A 20,325-nucleotide genomic window follows, 5' to 3' on the forward strand; every position below is an offset into this window, starting at 1 on the left:
AATAGACAGACCTCATCAAAGCTGTGACACGGACCTCCATAGTTCAAAGTTTCAGAGAAGTTGAAGACTGCACGAAGTGAAAGTGCGTCGTGGGAGCTGCTTTGGTTAATAATAATGCAGCGCAATTAACCATGACCCCTTTGTCAAAAGTGAACGTATAAGAAGAGGGATCACCGTATTCCGGTCTAAAAGATGCTATCTTTTACGAGAACAAGGGACATCTATGGCCGATGGTAATGATCAGATGGACCAAATTTTAATGGTCCTTTACAATCAAAGACATTGTCAAAATTATTAAAAAAGGGCTTCAAAATACTTTACAATATTTTCATTGATATTTCCAGTCCAGGATTTTCTCGTTGTATCGTGAGTTTTTGATACACACACATAAAATACTAAGGCAGAGGTAGGCTTATAAATGTATGGATAGTCCAGTAAAATTTCATGAGAACCTGATAGTATTATTAAATTTTTGTGGTAATAATTTTACATTGTTGGTCTAAGTCTGTTCTGTGATTTTGGCGGTCTCTCCAATTTTACACCCATTGCTCTCGACGGAGCACCTTTGCCAGTATGTCAAAACATCCGATACCTAGGGTCTGTAATCCAAAGTAACGGCGAGCTGTACTGTGAGGCACAGAATTGACGCAGGATGGATGAAATAGTGGCAGGTTACGGGCACCACGTGTGACTTACACATTTATCTTCCCCTAAAAGGGAAGATATATAAGACCTTAATAAGGCCTGCTGTCTTGTATGGATCAGCTTGTTGGACGACTAAAGTGGCGGATGAAATGCGATTGCATGCAGCAGAGATGCGAATGTTGCAATGGATGTGTGGAGTAACGAGAATGGATATAATACGGAATGAACATGTTAGAGGAAGTTTAAAAGTCGCACCTGTGACAGAGAAGCTGCGAAGTACGCGTTTGGGATGGTATGGTCATGTGATGAGACAAAATGAAAATGAGGTTAGTGTTAACTATGAATGTGGAAAGATATAGAGGAAGACGTAGATCTAAGAAAAAATGGATGGATTGCGTGAAAGACGATATGTGTAAGAGGAGAGTGAGCGAAGAAATGATAGAGGAGTATGGAAGGAGAAAACATGTTACGCCGACCCCAGGTAGCCGGGAGAAGGACAGGAGAATGATGATGATGATGATGAATGAATTTTACATTGTTTGGACGAGAAATATACTTTGGAGTGATTATAAAATATTTAGAACGGAACGGTAGTTAGGTAAAAACTTAACCAGTTTTGTGGCAGTATATAATAGTGACAACGCCGTTTGGTTTATATTTATTAAAAAAATAATAGTTGGTGATAAATTATACAGGTTTAATATGGCTTCGAGCAAAAATTAGGGGTACTTTGGGAACTAGAGACTGGAGAACTTATTAAAAAAAATTGGAACTATTATTCTATTCGCATTTGGTCATTTGTTATTAATGAGGCTTTTTTTTTTGGTAGCTTTTTAATCAATATGGACACGATAAAAATACTATTGATTCTCGAATACAAGTTCCGTCATGGTAGCAGTGCCGCACAAACAGCTCATAACATTAATGACGTGTACGGAGCAAACACTACAAAAGTATGCACGACTCGTTATTAATTTGATCCTTTTCGACACTATCATTTTGATCTAAAACATGAAACCCGTTGTCGCGCGAAATCTAAAGTTAATGACAATGATAAATGAAACGCGCTTATAAAAGCTGACAATAGTCAATCTACCACTGAGTAGGCGACAGGTTTCAACGTTAGCTACAAAACAATATTCCATAGGGAATGCTCTGAGGAGTTTTTCGGGATGATCCCCTCATCTCCTTTTTATCATCGCACCTCCCGCCATCGGAGCAGAGTTTATCCATATTATCTGGAACCGCTCTTTTCATCAACAGTGCGTTTCCAAAGATCTTTTTTGCCACGTGCCATCCGGCTTTGGAATGAGCTCCCCTCCACGGTGTTTTCCGAGCGCTATAACATGTCCTTCTTCAAACGAGGCTCGCGGAGAGTACTTAATGGTTAGCAGCGCCTTGGCTCTGCCCCTGGCATTGCTGACGTGCATGAGCGACGGTGACCACTTACCATCAGGTGGTATGCTCGTCAGCCTACAATTTTTTTTTTTTTTTTTTTTTTTATTGCCCTTGTAGGCAGACGAGCATACGGCCCACCTGATGGTGAGTGGTTACCGTTGCCCATGGACTTCAGCAATGCCAGGGGCAGAACCAAGCCGCTGCCTACCGCTTAATACTCTCCACAAGCCTCGTTTGAAGAAGGACATGTCATAGCGCTCGGGAAACACCGTGGACGGGAGCTCATTCCATAGCCGGATGGTACGTGGCAAAAAAGATCTCTGGAAACGCACTGTGGATGACCGCAGTGGCTCCAGGTAGTACGGATGAACTCTACTCCGGTGGCGGGCGGTGCGATGGTAAAAACGAGATGCCGGTATCATCTCGAACAATTCCTCAGAGCACTCCCCATGGAACATACGGTACAAAATACAGAGGGAACCGAAGTCCCTCCGCAGACCCAGAGGTTCCAAACGATCCGTGAGATTGGGATTATCGACAATCCGAACGGCCCTCCTCTGTATGGAGTCAAATGGAAGAAGCTGGTATTTGGGAGCCCCGGCCCAGAGATGGGAGCAGTACTCCACGCGAGGCCGGACTTGTGCTTTATAAAGCAGAAGCCTTTGTCCAGGAGTGAAGTACCGCTTCGCTCTGTTGAGGACTCCCAGCATTTTGGACGCCAACTTGGCTTTGCCTTCCAAATGACTCCGAAACTGGACATCGCTCGAAATGTCGACCCCAAGTATCCCAATACTCTCGGAAGGTTGCAGGGATACTCCTTGGAATTGTGGCGCCATGACAAAGGGGTCCTTCTTCGCAGTGAACGCGCAAACTTGTGTCTTTAACGGGTTGAATTGAACCAAGTTCAATTCACCCCATTTGGAGACTCGCCCCAGAGAGCTCTCCACTTCAGACACAAGTTTTGATCGTCTCTCTTGCACCACTCTTCGAGAGAGACTCTGATGGCCGATATATCGCGCATCCCCCGTGCTGTCATCCGCATAGCAATGCATGCCATCAATAGACAGCATGTCATTGATATACAGGATGAAAAGCGTGGGGGAGAGCACCGAACCTTGTGGAACGCCAGCGTTAATGGTCATGGTATCAGAACAGTCACCGTCTACAACGACCGTGATGCTCCGCCCATCCAAAAAGCTAGCGATCCACTTGCAGAGACCCTCGGGGATTCCGTAAGATGGTAGCTTCGACAGAAGTGCCCTATGCCAGACCCTGTCGAAGGCCTTCGCGATATCAAGGCTCACAGCAAGAGCCTCGCCCTTGCTCTCCAAGGCTTCAGCCCACCTGTGAGTAAGGTATACAAGAAGATCGCCAGCTGAGCGACCGTGACGGAAACCGTACTGTCGGTCACTGATCAGCTGGCGATCTTCAAGATACTTCAGGAGTTGTATATTTATAATTCGCTCCATCACCTTGGAAAGCAAGGAAGTTATCGCGATAGGCCTATAGCTCGATGGGTCCGACCGGTCACCCTTCTTGGGGATAGGGTGGACGTGGGCGTTCTTCCATGAAGACGGAACCCTGTTAGTGCAATAAGAGAGGCGATACAAACGCGTTAGCGCAGGCGTCAGCTCAGGGGCGCACCTTTTCAGAACCACAGCAGGAATGCCGTCCGGCCCACTCGACTTATGGACGTCCAGGAATCGGAGTTCCCGCCTGACTGCACACTGTGTAAAGCAGATCTCCGGCAGGGAACTATCACACCGGAGGATGTTCGGTGGTGTGGCACCCCCGTCGTCCACAGTCGAGTTCGAGGCGAAGAGTTTGACCAGAAGGTCAGCCTTCTCTTTCGCACTATGGGCCAGACTGTCATCGGACTTGCGTAGTGGTGGGAGACTAGACCTGCAGAAGTTACCTTCTGCAGCCTTAGCGAGCGACCAGAAAGCACGGCTCCCGGCGGGATAGCTCTTCAGTCGCTCGCCAATTCTGGCAACGTGCTCCGACTTCGCCCTGGCAATAGCCCTCTTATAGGACCTAGAAGCGGCGTTAAATTTCCGCCTTTCCTCAGAGGTATTAGGATCCTGGCGTCTCCTGGCATCATTCCATGCCGCGTATGCGGACCGCTTGAGGCGTGCAGCGTCCCGACTGGCATTGTTATACCAGGGTCCACTGCGACCCCCGACCGGCACCTTGGAAGAAGGAATGAACAGTTCCATCCCTCGAAGCACCACGTTTTTAAGTCGGTCCGCACAGACGTCAGGATCACCAGAGGAAAAGCAGAGCCGCCCCCATGGGTAGGATGCGTAAAATTCACGCAACCCATCCCAATCTGCTGACATATACCGCCAAACTCTTCGATACCCGGTCGTCATTCGACGACCAGGACGAGAGATCGGTACCGCAGCACGGATAAGGCAGTGATCAGACGATCCAAGTGGAGCGTCGACCACCACACTGTATCCGGCCGGATCGGTGGTCAGCAGAAGGTCCAACAGGGAGGGCTCGTGCCCCTCAATATCTGGGACACGGGTGGGCTGTGTCACCAGCTGGGAGAAGCCGTAGGCCAGGGCGAAATCGTAGGCAGCCCGACCCGGGAGGTCAGTGGTTCTGGACCCCAACCACTCTTGGTGGTGAGCGTTAAAGTCTCCAAGAACCACCACCTCCGCAGATGGGTACTGCTCAAGCACGCGGTTAGTCCCCTCTTGCACATGCTCTATCAGAGCTGAACCTGCATCACTGCTGTGGGACCTGTACAGGCATGCGTAGACTCGGGTACAACCCCCGTCATCTACGCGCAGCCACAAGATGGACAGGTCCCGTTGTTCGAGGCCTCGTAGACGGCGACAACAGACATCAGCCCGGACGAATACACACACCCCGGCTTTACGTAGGAAGTTGTGCTCCAATACGTAGCCGGGGTATTCAAGGTACGAAGTGTCATCCGGAGCAGATATCTGTGTCTCCGTCAGAAAAAGGAGGGCAGGCTGCGCCGTCTCAAGATGATGGTGTACGGCGTCGAGGTTACTATGTAGGCCCCTTACATTGCTGAAATCCACATTAAATGTGGAATGGGGCATCGCCGACAAAACCCTTTTCCTTTTTTTAACTGTCATATTTATTTATTTATTTTGAGAGTGGGATTGGGTGGGGTAGGAAGTTCGAGGCAAAATCATGACAATACCTGAATAAAGCGCGGAGCACAGTACGTGCTTGACCACGGGTTGCGTGAGAGACTGACGCAGGGCATGGAAGGGCCCCCAGTCCACCCTGCGTGCGATCGCCGGGATCCACTCCGGTCTCCGACTCCGGCACGACGACCGCACGACAGGATTTTACACCGGTAAACAAGGCAATAAAAAAAAATTTGGTCCATTTGAGTAAAATTGGCAAAGTAAAAAAACCTTTATAAGTGGGTGAAGCAAGAACAGAAAGATCGCTAATACAACGAACGGTTGGTTTGCTTCACAGACACAGAAACAAAAGGATTTTAATCCGCATTGTCACTTGCGGTAAAAAATAGATTCTCTTTAATAATCGTAAGTGGTCAAAATGTTGGTTAGACCTTAGTTCAGCACCTACGCATTGTACCAAATAAAAACTTAACCCTACAAATTCGTGGTCACTGGTTGGGTGTCTAGTGCCGAAATGATTCAACACAGCTCCTTAGCAAATGACCCCAGCATCACTGCGGTTGTGTACTGTGAGGAACTGCAAACAATGATGGAGAAACTTGCGAAATTTCTCTCATCCTTGATTTGTAGCTCCTGCCCGCTGCTCTTACGTGAAAATGCTCGAACTCATATGGCATCACAGAAGTTCTCTAAGCTATAGAAGCTAGGGTTGGAGATTTTGCGTCATCCACGATACTCACCAGACTTGACGCCGAGAAACTTTTGATTTTTCCAAAGCTTAGACTACTTCTAGGCAGGAATACATTTCAATAACCCAGAGGCAGAAAATGTCTTTAACTTTCTGGATATAACTATACGGCAACTTTGTAGGTAAAGACTTAATAATGTGTGTAAATAAAAAAATATGAATATAAAACAATATAACGCATATATATACTATACAACATTTATTACATAATATAGTCTTCCATAAAATAACCACAATATACTCCTTAACCACATATAATCTTTAAATATAAAAATGAATTGCTGTTCGTTAGTCTCGCTAAAACTCGTTAACGGCTGGACCGATTTGGCAAATTTTGGTCTTAAATTATTTGTCGAAACCAGAGAAGGTTTAAAAGGTAGATAAATATGAAAATTCTCCGAATTAAATAAAGCTTAGGTCTTTTGTTTATCGATTGAGGCACTACGAAGTCTGCCGGGTCAGCTAGTGTAAAATAAAAATACCTGCTTGCTTAAAATACACGCATTTTACTTGTATTAACATGGTTACAACTATACGAAGTTTTATTTGAACCCATATTAAATGAACAAATAAAACCATAAATTGTAATACTCCATAATACATTATCTTATATTATGTAGCGTGTAACACTCGGTCGCACTCGGGTGTCGTCGGATGCGATCGGAGTTCCCGAACGATCAGGTGTCCCGTGACGTCATGCAACAAGATTCGCGCGTTAAGTTGATTGTAAAAACGTAATTTTAGTTTTAATTCGTATCTCCTAGTGCCTAGCGTTGCTTACTTTACTTTTGGTTATATTTTAATATTTTACACATCATAGATATTGTGGAATTGGTGTGTTTGACTTATATATATCCCGCGAAAGCGAGGGACAACTTTACTAACAAACCACAATTATATAGTATTTTATATTATATTATATATTATATAGTATCTTTTTCGGTTTTCTTGAATTGTAGACATCAAAATCATAAGCAAACACAAAAATCTATTTAAATCAATTAAAATTACATACCTGTATCCTTATAAGCGGTATAGTTTCTTCTTTGTACATAATATTTTAGTGTCAAATTTCACTTTTATTTCATCAAACGATATAATTTACAGGAATTTACATTTTATTGATGATTTAGCGTATTGATTTGTTTTATGATAATGAACTTTGATGCAACGGAGATATGTGCTTATTTCACTTGTCTTTTTGATGGATATAATAATGAACGCTGATGCAACAACGGAGATATTATTATGTGCCATTCCGATAGAGGCACCCGTCACGTGCGGACGTGCTCATCGTCCACTCGATCGCCCGGTCTTTGTTCGCCCGGCTTTTGTTAGCCCGGCCATTGTTCGCGCGGCCTGTGTTTGTGATACATCTGCCGACCAAGTGTGTTTCCTGGAAGCTTTTATTTGTTTTGTTTTAGTTATTTTTGTGTTCGTGGAACATTTGCCGACAAAGTGTTTTCCTGCAAGTATTTATTTGTTTTGCTTCTTTTTGTAATTTCTGTTTTGTTGTGCTTTTTCTTTGTCCTGTAGTAATCGCGCCGCATTGCCACCTGTGTTCAATAGAACCGCTCAGGTCCGAGAAGTTGGGGCCTCGCCGCAAGGCGAGTGTTTTCAAGACCCGGGGCCGCCCCACCTGGGTACTCAGCGATCATGGACGCTGTATTCGTGGAATTCCTCCGACTTCGTCACCCACAGCTCGCCTCAGAGTTTCTGGCTTTCAAGGCCAATCACACTGCGAGCTCTCTCGAAGACTCCGCCGTGCTCGCTGCTCCTGCGTCGCCTGTACCTGCGTGCAAAGCGTCTACATCGAGCACCGCAGCCTCCGTCGTGCCTGCCGTTCCCGCGTCGCCTATACTGGCGAGTAAAACTACTGCGTCGTCCGCCGTGGCCACCGTTCCAGCAGCGCGATCATCCGCGGCCTCCGTCGCGCCCTCCAAAACTCCTGCTTGTAGGTCACCTGCGCCCGCCTCCTCGTCCTCCGACTCTGACTCGGAGATGGAGGTCGACCTCGCCCCCGCCTCATCGACGGATGGATTCACCCTGGTACAAAAGGGTAAGAAGCGTGCCGCGGAGTCTCGAGCTCTCGCGGCCGCTAAAATTAGCAAAGCCGCGAACGCGTCGCGCCCCCGCCCTCAGACTCCCGTTGCGCCTCCAGCCCGTGCCACTCCGTCGCCGCGACCGGTGGCGCAATCTAAAACTCAGACCCCTCCCCCGGTTATCCTTCAAGAGAAGGCAGCTTGGGACCGAGTTTCCCTGGCCCTTAAGGCCAAAAATATTAATTTTGCCAGCGCCCGTAATCTCGCCAACGGGATTCAAATAAAAGTAACGACACCCGACGACCATAGGGCCCTCTCAAGTTACCTCCGAAAGGAGCGTATAAGTTTCCACACTTATACGCTCCAGGAGGAGCGCGAACTCCGCGTTGTCATACGTGGAATCCCGAAGGAGCTAGATGCCGATCTCGTCAAGGCAGATCTGATAGAACAAGGCCTACCAGTAAATTCCGTGCACCGCATGCACACCGGCCGCGGTAGGGAGCCATACAATATGGTTTTAGTCGCCCTCCAGCCTACCCCCGAGGGTAAGCAAATTTTTAACATTCGAACCGTCTGTAGGCTCTCCGGTATTGCCGTCGAAGTCCCCCATAAAAAAGGCACTCCTAGTCAGTGCCATAACTGCCAACTGTACGGGCACTCTTCCCGTAACTGTCACGCGCGCCCCCGATGTGTTAAGTGTTTGGGCGATCACGCCACGGCCCTCTGCGCTCGCGACCAAAAAACCGCGACGGAACCGCCTAGCTGTGTCCTGTGCCGAACACAAGGTCACCCCGCGAACTACCGTGGATGCCCCCGAGCTCCAAAAATAAATCGCCGCGTCGCCCGTCAAAACCGCCTCCGAGCTTCCGGCCCAGACATCAAAGCCACGGTACCCTCTGTGCCGAAGGCTAAGCCTGCTTTCGTGCCGGCGTCGGTGCCCAGCGTCTCGGCTTGGGCTAAACCGTTGCCGTACACGAACACGGCTACAACTCTCTCCCCCGCGACTCGTCCCACCCCCGCGATACGTCCCTCCCCCGCGACCTGCCCTCCGACCGCGTCCGAAAATCTCGCTCTAGCGATCGACTTTTTTCAGTCGATCAACTTTGAGCGTGTTAACGCTTTGGGTGACGCCATTCGCGCCGCCTCCACTGCACAACATTTTATCGCCGTTGTGCAAGAATACGCTGACGTATACGCGTCGTTAAATACGTACGTCCTCCCCTCACTCCGCCGGTAATCAATGGCGTACATTAGTAGAATAAAACCCTTATCCGTAACAATAGGATTTTTTAACGCTTACGGTCTCGCAAATCAACGTGATCAGGTTTGTGATTTTTTGCGTGACCATCAAATTGACATTTTCTTAGTGCAGGAGACCCTACTTAAGCCCGCGCGCCGTGACCCTAAAATCGCGAACTATAACATGGTCAGGAACGACAGGCTCTCTGCCCGTGGTGGTGGTACCGTTATTTACTATAGAAGAGCCCTGCATTGCGTCCCGCTCGATCCTCCCGCGCTCGCTAATATCGAAGCATCAGTGTGCCGAATCTCACTGACGGGACACGCGCCGATCGTTATCGCGTCCGTTTATCTTCCACCGGATAAGATCGTTCTAAGCAGTGATATTGAGGCGTTGCTCGGTATGGGGAGCTCTGTCATTCTGGCGGGCGACCTAAATTGTAAACACATCAGGTGGAACTCACACACCACAACCCCGAATGGCAGGCGGCTTGACGCGTTAGTCGATGATCTCGCCTTCGATATCGTCGCTCCGTTAACCCCGACTCACTACCCGCTAAATATCGCGCATCGCCCGGATATACTCGACATAGCGTTATTAAAAAACGTAACTCTGCGCTTACACTCGATCGAAGTAGTTTCAGAGTTAGATTCAGACCACCGTCCCGTCGTCATGAAGCTCGGTCGCGCTCCCGATTCCGTTCCCGTCACGAGGACTGTGGTGGATTGGCACACGCTGGGCATCAGCCTGGCTGAATCTGATCCACCATCGCTCCCGTTTAACCCGGACTCTACCCCGTCTCCTCAGGATACCGCTGAAGCCATAGACATCTTAACATCACACATCACCTTGACATTAGATAGGTCATCGAAACAAGTTGTAGCGGAGGACTTCCTTCACCGCTTCAAATTGTCCGACGATATTAGGGAACTCCTTAGAGCTAAGAACGCCTCGATACGCGCCTACGACAGGTATCCTACCGCGGAAAATCGTATTCGAATGCGTGCCCTACAACGCGACGTAAAGTCTCGCATCGCCGAAGTCCGAGATGCCAGATGGTCTGATTTCTTAGAAGGACTCGCGCCCTCCCAAAGGTCTTACTACCGCTTAGCTCGTACTCTCAAATCGGATACGGTAGTAACTATGCCCCCCCTCGTAGGCCCCTCAGGCCGACTCGCGGCCTTTGATGATGACGAAAAAGCAGAGCTGCTGGCCGATACATTGCAAACCCAGTGCACGCCCAGCACTCAATCCGTGGACCCTGTTCATGTAGAATTAGTAGACAGTGAGGTAGAACGCAGAGCCTCCTTGCCACCCTCGGATGCGTTACCACCCGTCACCCCGATGGAAGTTAAAGACTTGATCAAAGACCTACGTCCTCGCAAGGCTCCCGGTTCCGACGGTATATCTAACCGCGTTATTAAACTTCTACCCGTCCAACTCATCGTGATGTTGGCATCTATTTTCAATGCCGCTATGGCGAACTGTATCTTTCCCGCGGTGTGGAAAGAAGCGGACGTTATCGGCATACATAAACCCGGTAAACCAAAAAATCATCCGACGAGCTACCGCCCGATTAGCCTCCTCATGTCTCTAGGCAAACTGTATGAGCGTCTGCTCTACAAGCGCCTCAGAGATTTCGTCTCATCCAAGGGCATTCTCATCGATGAACAATTCGGATTCCGTACAAATCACTCATGCGTTCAACAGGTGCACCGCCTCACGGAGCACATTCTTGTGGGGCTTAATCGACCAAAACCGTTATACACGGGAGCTCTCTTCTTCGACGTCGCAAAAGCGTTCGACAAAGTCTGGCACAATGGTTTGATTTTCAAACTATTCAACATGGGCGTGCCGGATAGTCTCGTGCTCATCATACGGGACTTCTTGTCGAACCGCTCTTTTCGATATCGAGTCGAGGGAACCCGCTCCTCCCCACGACCTCTCACAGCTGGAGTCCCGCAAGGCTCTGTCCTCTCACCCCTCCTATTTAGCTTATTCGTCAACGATATTCCCCGGTCGCCGCCGACCCATTTAGCTTTATTCGCCGACGACACGACTGTTTACTATTCTAGTAGAAATAAGTCCCTAATCGCGAAGAAGCTTCAGAGCGCAGCCCTAGCCCTAGGACAGTGGTTCCGAAAATGGCGCATAGACATCAACCCAGCGAAAAGTACTGCGGTGCTATTTCAGAGGGGAAGCTCCACACGGATTTCCTCCCGGATTAGGAGGAGGAATCTCACACCCCCGATTACTCTCTTTAGACAACCCATACCCTGGGCCAGGAAGGTCAAGTACCTGGGCGTTACCCTGGATGCATCGATGACATTCCGCCCGCATATAAAATCAGTCCGTGACCGTGCCGCGTTTATTCTCGGTAGACTCTACCCCATGATCTGTAAGCGGAGTAAAATGTCCCTTCGGAACAAGGTGACACTTTACAAAACTTGCATAAGGCCCGTCATGACTTACGCGAGTGTGGTGTTCGCTCACGCGGCCCGCACACACATAGACACCCTCCAATCCCTACAATCCCGCTTTTGCAGGTTAGCTGTCGGCGCTCCGTGGTTCGTGAGGAACGTTGACCTACACGACGACCTGGGCCTCGAATCAATTCGGAAATACATGAAGTCAGCGTCGGAACGATACTTCGATAAGGCTATGCGTCATGATAATCGCCTTATCGTTGCCGCCGCTGACTACTCTCCGAATCCTGATCATGCAGGAGCCAGTCACCGTCGACGCCCTAGACACGTCCTTACGGATCCATCAGATCCAATAACCTTTGCATTAGATGCCTTCAGCTCTAATACTAGGGGCAGGCTTAGGGACCCCGGTAACCGTACTCGTCGAACTCGACAAAGAGGTCGACGTGCAACCTAACCCATGCATCAGCCCGCTGAGTTTCTCGCCGGATCTTCTCAGCGGGTCGCGATTCCGATCCGGTAGTAGATTCATTCGCGAAACAATTGCTCTTGAGTTGTTAGGTCTCCTTCGGAGGCGCTCGGGCAGTTGTTAGCAAATCCCACCCTCTTGGCTGAGCCTTTGCTCGCCCACCTGTCCTGGTGAAACTGGAAAGGCCTTCGGGCCACCAGTAAACTTTCAATCATAAAAAAAAAAAAAAAAAAAAAAAAAAAAAAAAAAAATTATTATGTGCTAATTTCACTTGCCTTTTTCATCGATTTTCTCAATCCGGGAGAGTAATAATAGTATTGCATGGTTACCAAGCCCATACAGGTAAGACAAATAAAATTTAAACATAAATTGATGTGTTAGTAGAAGCTTAGAAGCCCGGTGTCAGTGTGATTATAAGCATAGAACCTCACGGGAATATGCATGAAGGGCATGTGTATTACCAAGGCGCTGCTGGGTTGGGCCCCCATCCTGGAAGACAAGGACGAACATCCTTGGTAAAGAATGGCGTAGAAGGACTACAGAAGAGATATACCAGTAAGGTCTGCTATCTTCTTCTGAATCATGTCACTCTTGACAGAATGGTCGTTTTTTTTATTGCTTAAATGGCTGGACGAGCTCACAGCCCATCTGGTGTTAAGTGGTTACTGGAGCCCATAGACATCTTTTTTTATTTATTGCTTAGATGGGTGGACGAGCTCACAGCCCACCTGGTGTTAAGAAGTTACTGGAGCCCACAGACATCCACAAGGTTAATGCACCACCCACCTTGAGATATAAGTTCTAAGGTCTCAAGTATAGTTACAACGGCTGCCCTACCCTTCAAACCGAAACGCATTACTGCTTCACGGCAGAAATAGGCAGGGTGCTGGTACCCAACCACGCGGACTCACAAAAGGTCCTACCACCAGTAAAAATCTACAACGTAAATGCGCCACCCACCTTGAGATATAAGTTCTAAGGTCTCAAGTATAGTTACAACGGCTGCCCCACCCTTCAAACCGAAACGCATTACTGCTTCACGGCAGAAATAGGCAGGGTGCTGGTACCCAACCGCGCGGACTCACAAAAGGTCCTACCACCAGTAAAAATCTACAACGTAAATGCGCCACCCACCTTGAGATATAAGTTCTAAGGTCTCAAGTATAGTTACAACGGCTGCCCCACCCTTCAAACCGAAACGCATTACTGCTTCACGGCAGAAATAGGCAGGGTGCTGGTACCCAACCGCGCGGACTCACAAAAGGTCCTACCACCTGTAAAAATCTACAACGTAAATGCGCCACCCACCTTGAGATAAAAGTTCTAAGGTCTCAAGTATAGTTACATCAAGGTCTCAAGTATAGGTCGTGATATTGGAGGGGCAGATATGATGCGTCACACGATGTCTCCCCATCTCTTTCTGCACGAGTCCACCCTACTTCATCATTTAGGGGATCTCCCACTATAGTTTTAATTGGGTCGGTCTAAGATCTATTTTAGTAGTTTTTAAACACGAGAAAACCGTAATAATTTATCTTTGAATATGGCTGATGTATAATTTGTTCTCATTAAGGTAAGGTAACTATGAGGATATTAGCATCGTGTCGTGTGGCGTGCCTATGTAGAGGCCTGTGTCTAACAGTGGACCCTAATAGGATGCTAATAAACGATGTCACATATATTTATCTAGATGTTGTATATTTTGATATATGTTGCAGTGCGTGATGTATAGACTTATCTGAGAGTAAGAGCGACGCTTAGGCACGTTGCAGGAAAGCGATTTCACGATTGAAAATATCTACAATCTTACCTGTATACAATTTGGAAATTAACAAAATTGTTCTTACGAATGTTATCGATTTTAAAAGGCGACCTTATGTTTAATCATCGAGAGCTCATTTTAGGAATGCCAATTTATTTGGGAGGCAACATCAAACTTTCATTAAGGATTGACAATAGAGGCCCGTTTTTGATAAGACGAATATCTGGCTTAATTTAGTTATTAATTAGTCTTAAATTAATAATGTCGGATTTACGAAATACAGCAGAATGATTTTGGGAACTATTTATGACAAGATAACAGAAATTCAAAACCGGTGCTTGCTTTTATTTCCGGCAAATAACATCCGGTCATGTGGAAACAAGAGTAGCCGAAGAAAAGTATGGCTGCGTTTTTTACATTTCCACCGACGGTCAGCTATGAACACAAGTCAAATCCGGACTGTCATAGATAATACACATAAATTAGTTATAGATAAACAACTCAAGCACTCAACGAAAATGCTTACGGGCGTCGGTCACTAGATGGCTTCGCTTCGATTAGTTTCTCATTGCTCCTGTTGATGGCAGTAACATAATATATCCTATATTTTATTTTTAATGAAGGATTTTGTAAATCTTCAGAAACCACACATTGATAAAATTTAATCAATTTGTCTACTCGTATAACAAATAAAGACTTGTATGATTTATTAGTTTTTTAAATTTCTGTGTTAAATACTATTATAATTATGATAATATAATGAAATGCCTTAACTTTAACAACATATAAGTTTAGGGGCAGCCGCTACAAGATATCGCTAGTTTTCATACAGAAAAAAATATCGTTTGTCTGTAAAGTCGGTTTACTGACGATAGTTGAACGTGACAACGTCATAAGAAAATACTGGTGGAATGGTTTCATTTTTCAAAAGAAAATTTTAATGATATTTGTTTGATAGATATTTTGTATGGACAATTGACACCACATTCACTTTTCACTGAACTTCATACTTGACGAAAACATGTAAATGTATTATTGTATACCAGCTGTCCACGCTGATGCATCGCTCACTCAAGTAGGAGAGGGACAGTTGTCGAACGCTGCCGAACGCGGAGGCCGATTGTGCCTCTTTGTCGCTCGTTGCGCGCTCTCGCTTGCACTTCAAGCCTTAAATGGAACGCCTCAATGAGTCATGTTTTTTCGTGCGTGCAGCCGGCTCCATCGAATTATAAGACGTTGTCACGTCAAAAATATTTGTCTTAAAGTATCGCAGTTTCAGGGCCCTGTTAAGATGAGTGAAGACCTCTCGGAATTCTCGTCGTTTCGTACTATGCAATCTCTTTGCAGGATTACCCACCATAAGCCCATAATGTTAAAAAAGAATGAAGATATTGGCTCAATCTGCGACAAGGATAAATTATGCAAGCCAGGTTCACTCGTACCGTTATGAAAATAGTGTATAATTTAAAAAGCGTTTATTTCGAAATCATGCACAATCCACTACGAAATTTCAGCAGCGAAGAAAACACCTATTCCAGTTTGAAGCGTGGAATAGATTTTAAACATTTCAAACGTTTCAGTTCAAAAACGTTTTTACTGGCGGTAGGAACTCTTGTGAGTCCGCGCGGGTAGGTACCACCACCCTGCCTATTTCTGCCGTGAAGCAGTAATGTGTTTCGGTTTGAGGGGTAGGACAGCCGTTGTAACTGTACTAAGACTTTAGAACTCGTATCTCAAGGTGGGTGGCGGCATTTACGTTGTATATGTATGTCTATGGCCTCCAGTAACCACTTAACATCAGGTGGGCTGTGAACTCGTTCACCCATCTAAGAAATCTATATCTATACCTAGTCAGGTCATAAATTCTGTCACATGTTTAATGTAAAATAATTGAAACAAGTTTATTCATTATGTAACCATTTATATACCAAAATTAACTTAACAAAACATAGATTCTTATGACACTAAAGCTTATTCAAAATGACTTCCGTGATTTTGAATACAGGCCTTCAATCTGCGCGGCCAGTCGTCTAATTCTTATGACACTAAAGCTTATTCAAAATGACTTCCGTGATTTTGAATACAGGCCTTCAATCTGCGCGGCCAGTCGTCTATCGCAGCACGAACGAGGTCCATGTCAATATCGGCGGCTGCCTTAATCAAGGATGTCTTGAGTGACTCCAAATTGGGATGAGGCTTTGAGCACGCCTTTTCCTCTAAGTGTTGCCATATCTTGTAATCTAACGGATTCAAATCTGGACTGGAGGAGGGTCAGTCTTCGTGCCGGATGAAGTCGATTTCACGCGCCGCCAGCCACTCTTGTGTGCTCTTCGCTCTATGAGCTGGCGCCGAATCTTGTTGGAATACCCAGTGCCTGTTATTGAACATGGTATGAGAAACAGGTTCCACAAGGTTCGTCAGGACTGTATTTTGATACACAACTGCATTCGTTTTTACACCTTTCTCACAAAAATGTACCTCTGTTAATCCCCAATAAGAAACTTCCAACCATACCATGAGCGAGGATGGAAAATGACCTCGTTGGACACGCGGAATACGGTTGCTCGCTTCTTCACTACTGTGTGCGTACACCTTATCATTTTTTTTGTTGTAGCTCTCTTCTACGGTAAAAATTTTTTCATCCGAAAAAAGAATTTCCCGATATTTTTTTCCCGCGTACCGCTTCAACAAAGCGCGGCATCTCTTCAGTCTCAGGTCCATTAGACGAGCATTCAAACGATGTCCTGTTTTTCTTCGATATGCCCGAAGCCCTAAGTCTTCATTTAACACCCTTTTCACCGTGGTTCTGCTTAACCCCATCTGAAGGGCCAACAGTTTCTGCTTACGTTTGGGATTTCTTTGAATTTGCGCCTTCACAGCTTTTATCACTGCTGGAGTCCTAACAGACCGAGGGCGACCACTTCTTGACCTGTCATCTACACTAGAGTCTTCATTGTATCGTTTGATGGTACGATTAACGAATCTTTTGGTTATATTCAAATTTTTCAGTATGTTAAAAATTTAAATTGGCGCGTAACCGCAACGATGCAACGCAATAACTGCAACACGGTCTTCTTTAAGCGTCCACTCCATATTTAAAAATGAGTAAAATTCTAAAAGTATACATTTTTATTTTCATGAACAATTCGAAATTCCAATTCAATAAACTTTTTTGTGGCCAGCATTCTAAAAGAAAAGTTTTTACTGTGTGACAATACTTATGACCTGACTAGTTATATATAAAAATGAATTGCTGTTCGTCAGTCTCGCTAAAACTCGAGAACGGCTGGACCAATTTGGCTAATTTTGGTCTTAAATTATTTGTGGCACTCCAGAGAAGGTTGAAAAGGTAGATAAATATGAAAATGCTCGCAATTAAATAAATAAAAAACAATTTTGACGCATTCCTTTTGTTTGTTTTAAGTTTATTTTATACAAAAGCTTAGGTCTTTTATTTATCGACTGAGGCACTACGAAGTCTGCCGGGTCAGCTAGTAACAAAATAAAAACGAGACTGACCTAAAGTATCGATGTGGGTGGATCGTGTCTGTGGTAATAATAGCAAAGCAGTATGAGCATACAAAAGAAACAGTTCAACTAGATTTATTTGTATGGTTTTCATATTACTTAATACTCACTCTCTGATTACTAATGCGGTATGAATACGTATCATTAGCAAGACAGGAATATAATATCTTATTAGTCAGAACACGTGATATAGTTCACATTGTGCCCATCAAGTAGATTAATCCCGTAGGAAGTGTTCGGAAAAATATATTACTTTTATATTGGTAAATAAATATGGGTTGAGCCAAATACGAGTATATCACCTAGTATTAAGATTGATAACTTGGTATTTATTATTATTTGATTTGAACGCGAGATTAGAGGTTAAGTGGATTGATTTATTTTGTTGATTAATTTTTCAGGTTTACATCTTTGACTGTCGTTGAGGTCACCCGTACCCTACGTGGCGCACTGAAGTAATTAAGTACGATTTCTGTTATTAAGTGACTGGATTGCCTAGCTTTGCCTTCTATTTTAGGTCTCTTGGAAATAGATTAATCCTCAGTTTGTTCGGATTCGTCTCTTCCAGAGTCTACTAAATATTCCGGCGCTTTAGTTATAGAAATCGCGAAACCTTGGGTATTGGTGATCTAAATGGCAGTCAAAAGGATTAACCATTTGTACCCCAGCAGAGGGTAATAGGAAAGAATGATGATGATGATGATGAAAATTGTTCACTTATGACCCGGTTAGCATCTATGAAAGCGCATAATTATGGGAATAGGAAAGCAAATCGCTGGACGTGGCTATTACGGGCTCTTTCAAAAAGTCCTTTGACGTCTCAGTCGATTCCCACCATTTTTGCTGCCATTTTTTTTTCCACTTTAACTCATCTTGTTTCATACCTTTTCAATCATTCAATTTCATCAAATGGTCAATTTTATCATTCATCAATCGTTGGTAGTCTACAGGGCTGTTCCAGCTACGCCTTGAGAGGTAAGTGAATTCACGGAGCTCAACTTGAGAGGACTTACTACTAACACTAGCCCTTTTTTTTTTTAACGCTGGTGAATCCATTTACGTATACCCGGTCGAGGGGGGTAACGGACCGGGTTATGTCGGACTCCGGCGCCTCCTGAGAGGAAGAAGGGAGAAGAGAAGGGCCGAGGTCCTCCGCCTCCCCCAATTTCTCACAAGAGACTACGCCTTGAAAAAGGCGCGCGAAGCACTTGCCCCGCAGAACGACTACCGACTCAACCCCATCGAGCTCCACCACACCGACTTCACGAAACTTACCGCGGTGCGCGCCGAAAGTCTCGCCACTAACACTAGCCCTAGCAAGAGCAGTGCTTCGCTGAATCAAAGTCTGTTGAGATGCAACTATTATTAACAACTTTTTGAATTATTAAACAGATGTGTACTATCGATCAAAGAGTTACCGAAATTTAGGGATAATGATGATTAACAATTTAAATTTTGACTTAGTATAGTAGAAATAAATTTTTTTTATAGCATTTATTTAGGAATGCATTGAAAATTCAGTGTTACTAAATTATAAAACAGTATTACTATTAAATAAATAACAAAACTATTGCTAATATTATACATTTTTTTATGTTTTTTATTTATTTATTTTTATTGCTAGATGGGTGGACGAGCTCACAACCCACCTGGTGTTAAGTGGTTACTGGTGTCTATTCTACGACGTAAATGCGCCACCCACCTTGGAAATGGAACGTAAAATGCGTTATCATGCGTTATGCGTTTTGTAGGCAGCGGCTTGGCTCTGCCCCTGGCATTGCTGAAGTCCATGGGCGACGGTAACCACTCACCATCAGGTGGGCCGTATGCTCGTCTGCCTACAAGGGTAATAAAAAAAAAAATCAACGTTCTGTTTGTCTATGCAACCCTAGAAGAACATGAAGACGGTCCCTTATTTTGCCCTACTTCTCGGATTCGGTCACTAGCAGGATACCAAGTTCTTTCGTTCCATTCACATTTCCACAATACGTAGGAGTGCCCTCTTTTAATACGCTTTTTTATTAGCTTCAGACGTATGTATGTTTGTAACGGAATCTTTGAACATGATTTTGACCCCCTTCAAAACGTCGGATTAACTCGAAATTTTGTATGCTTATTAAGGAACGATGACAATTCAATATATAAAAAAAAATTTAAAAAAAATTAACCTGAAAAAATTTAAATTTAACTCAAAAATTAAAAATAAATAATAGTTTAAAAAAACTAACAAAATACGCTTTTATAGAAAATCCAACTAAAGAAAAAATAGAAAATAAATTTGAATTAAAAATAGTGTAAGAAAAAATGATTTCATTTTTATTATTTCATAAAATATTTATAACTACTGATACCATCCACCCCACGTTTTTTTTTACAATAAAATAAAATTTTCTTACATTATTTTTAATTCAAATTTATTTCCTTTTTTTTCTTTAGTTGGATTTTCTATAAAAGCGTATTTTTTTAGTTTTTTTAAACTATTATTTTTTTAACTAACTTTCAGAAGGGCAGTGAATTACATGAGTCACGTGTTTCTAAAATTAGTTACTTAGTCGGCAGATGAGCCATCAGTTCTAAAGATTCGATCTCACGTTATTTATAATATATATTATATAATATATTCATTAACCCGTCTGTTAAGTGGATGCTAAGATACAGTAAAGAGCTTGCAATAAGTTGATGAAGCTTGGATAGTCCCTGCTGTCCTACCCTTAGGACCTAAACGACTTCACAGCAGAATGAAGTAGGATTGTGGGATCTATTACTACTGTTAAGGAAAATTTATTTCGACCTTTAATGTTCAAGGGGAAAATCTATATATTATTAATACGTAAAGCAAAAACTTTGTATCCCTTTTTATGAAAATTGCGCGGACGGAGGAGTATGAAATTTTCCACACTTATAGAGAATATAGAGAAAAAGTGCACAATGCTAAT

At 44.6% G+C, this 20,325-nt stretch overlaps 1 protein-coding gene across 16 annotated transcripts in view; it reads right to left on the bottom strand.

Moving 5' to 3' along the window:
* The window catches only part of Cngl (Cyclic nucleotide-gated ion channel-like), a 205,462-nt gene that overhangs the window by 79,776 nt on the left and 105,361 nt on the right, over window positions 1-20,325 (bottom strand). Inside the window, exon 2 of one of the 16 annotated variants that reach the window (XM_089733639.1) lies at window positions 6,938-6,998. The exons of 14 other annotated variants lie outside the window; for them this stretch is intronic. In XM_089733639.1, the coding sequence (XP_089589765.1) occupies window positions 6,938-6,976 (39 nt within the window). In that variant the 5' untranslated portion in view covers window positions 6,977-6,998. Of the gene's footprint in view, window positions 1-6,937; window positions 7,184-20,325 lie in introns of those variants that run through there. One more of the 16 variants, XM_089733640.1, reaches the window with a different exon arrangement.

This window comes from Bombyx mandarina, chromosome 16, assembly GCF_030267445.1.
Source record: "Bombyx mandarina strain Sakado chromosome 16, ASM3026744v2".
In the NCBI taxonomy this organism is placed as follows: Eukaryota; Metazoa; Arthropoda; class Insecta; order Lepidoptera; family Bombycidae; genus Bombyx; species Bombyx mandarina.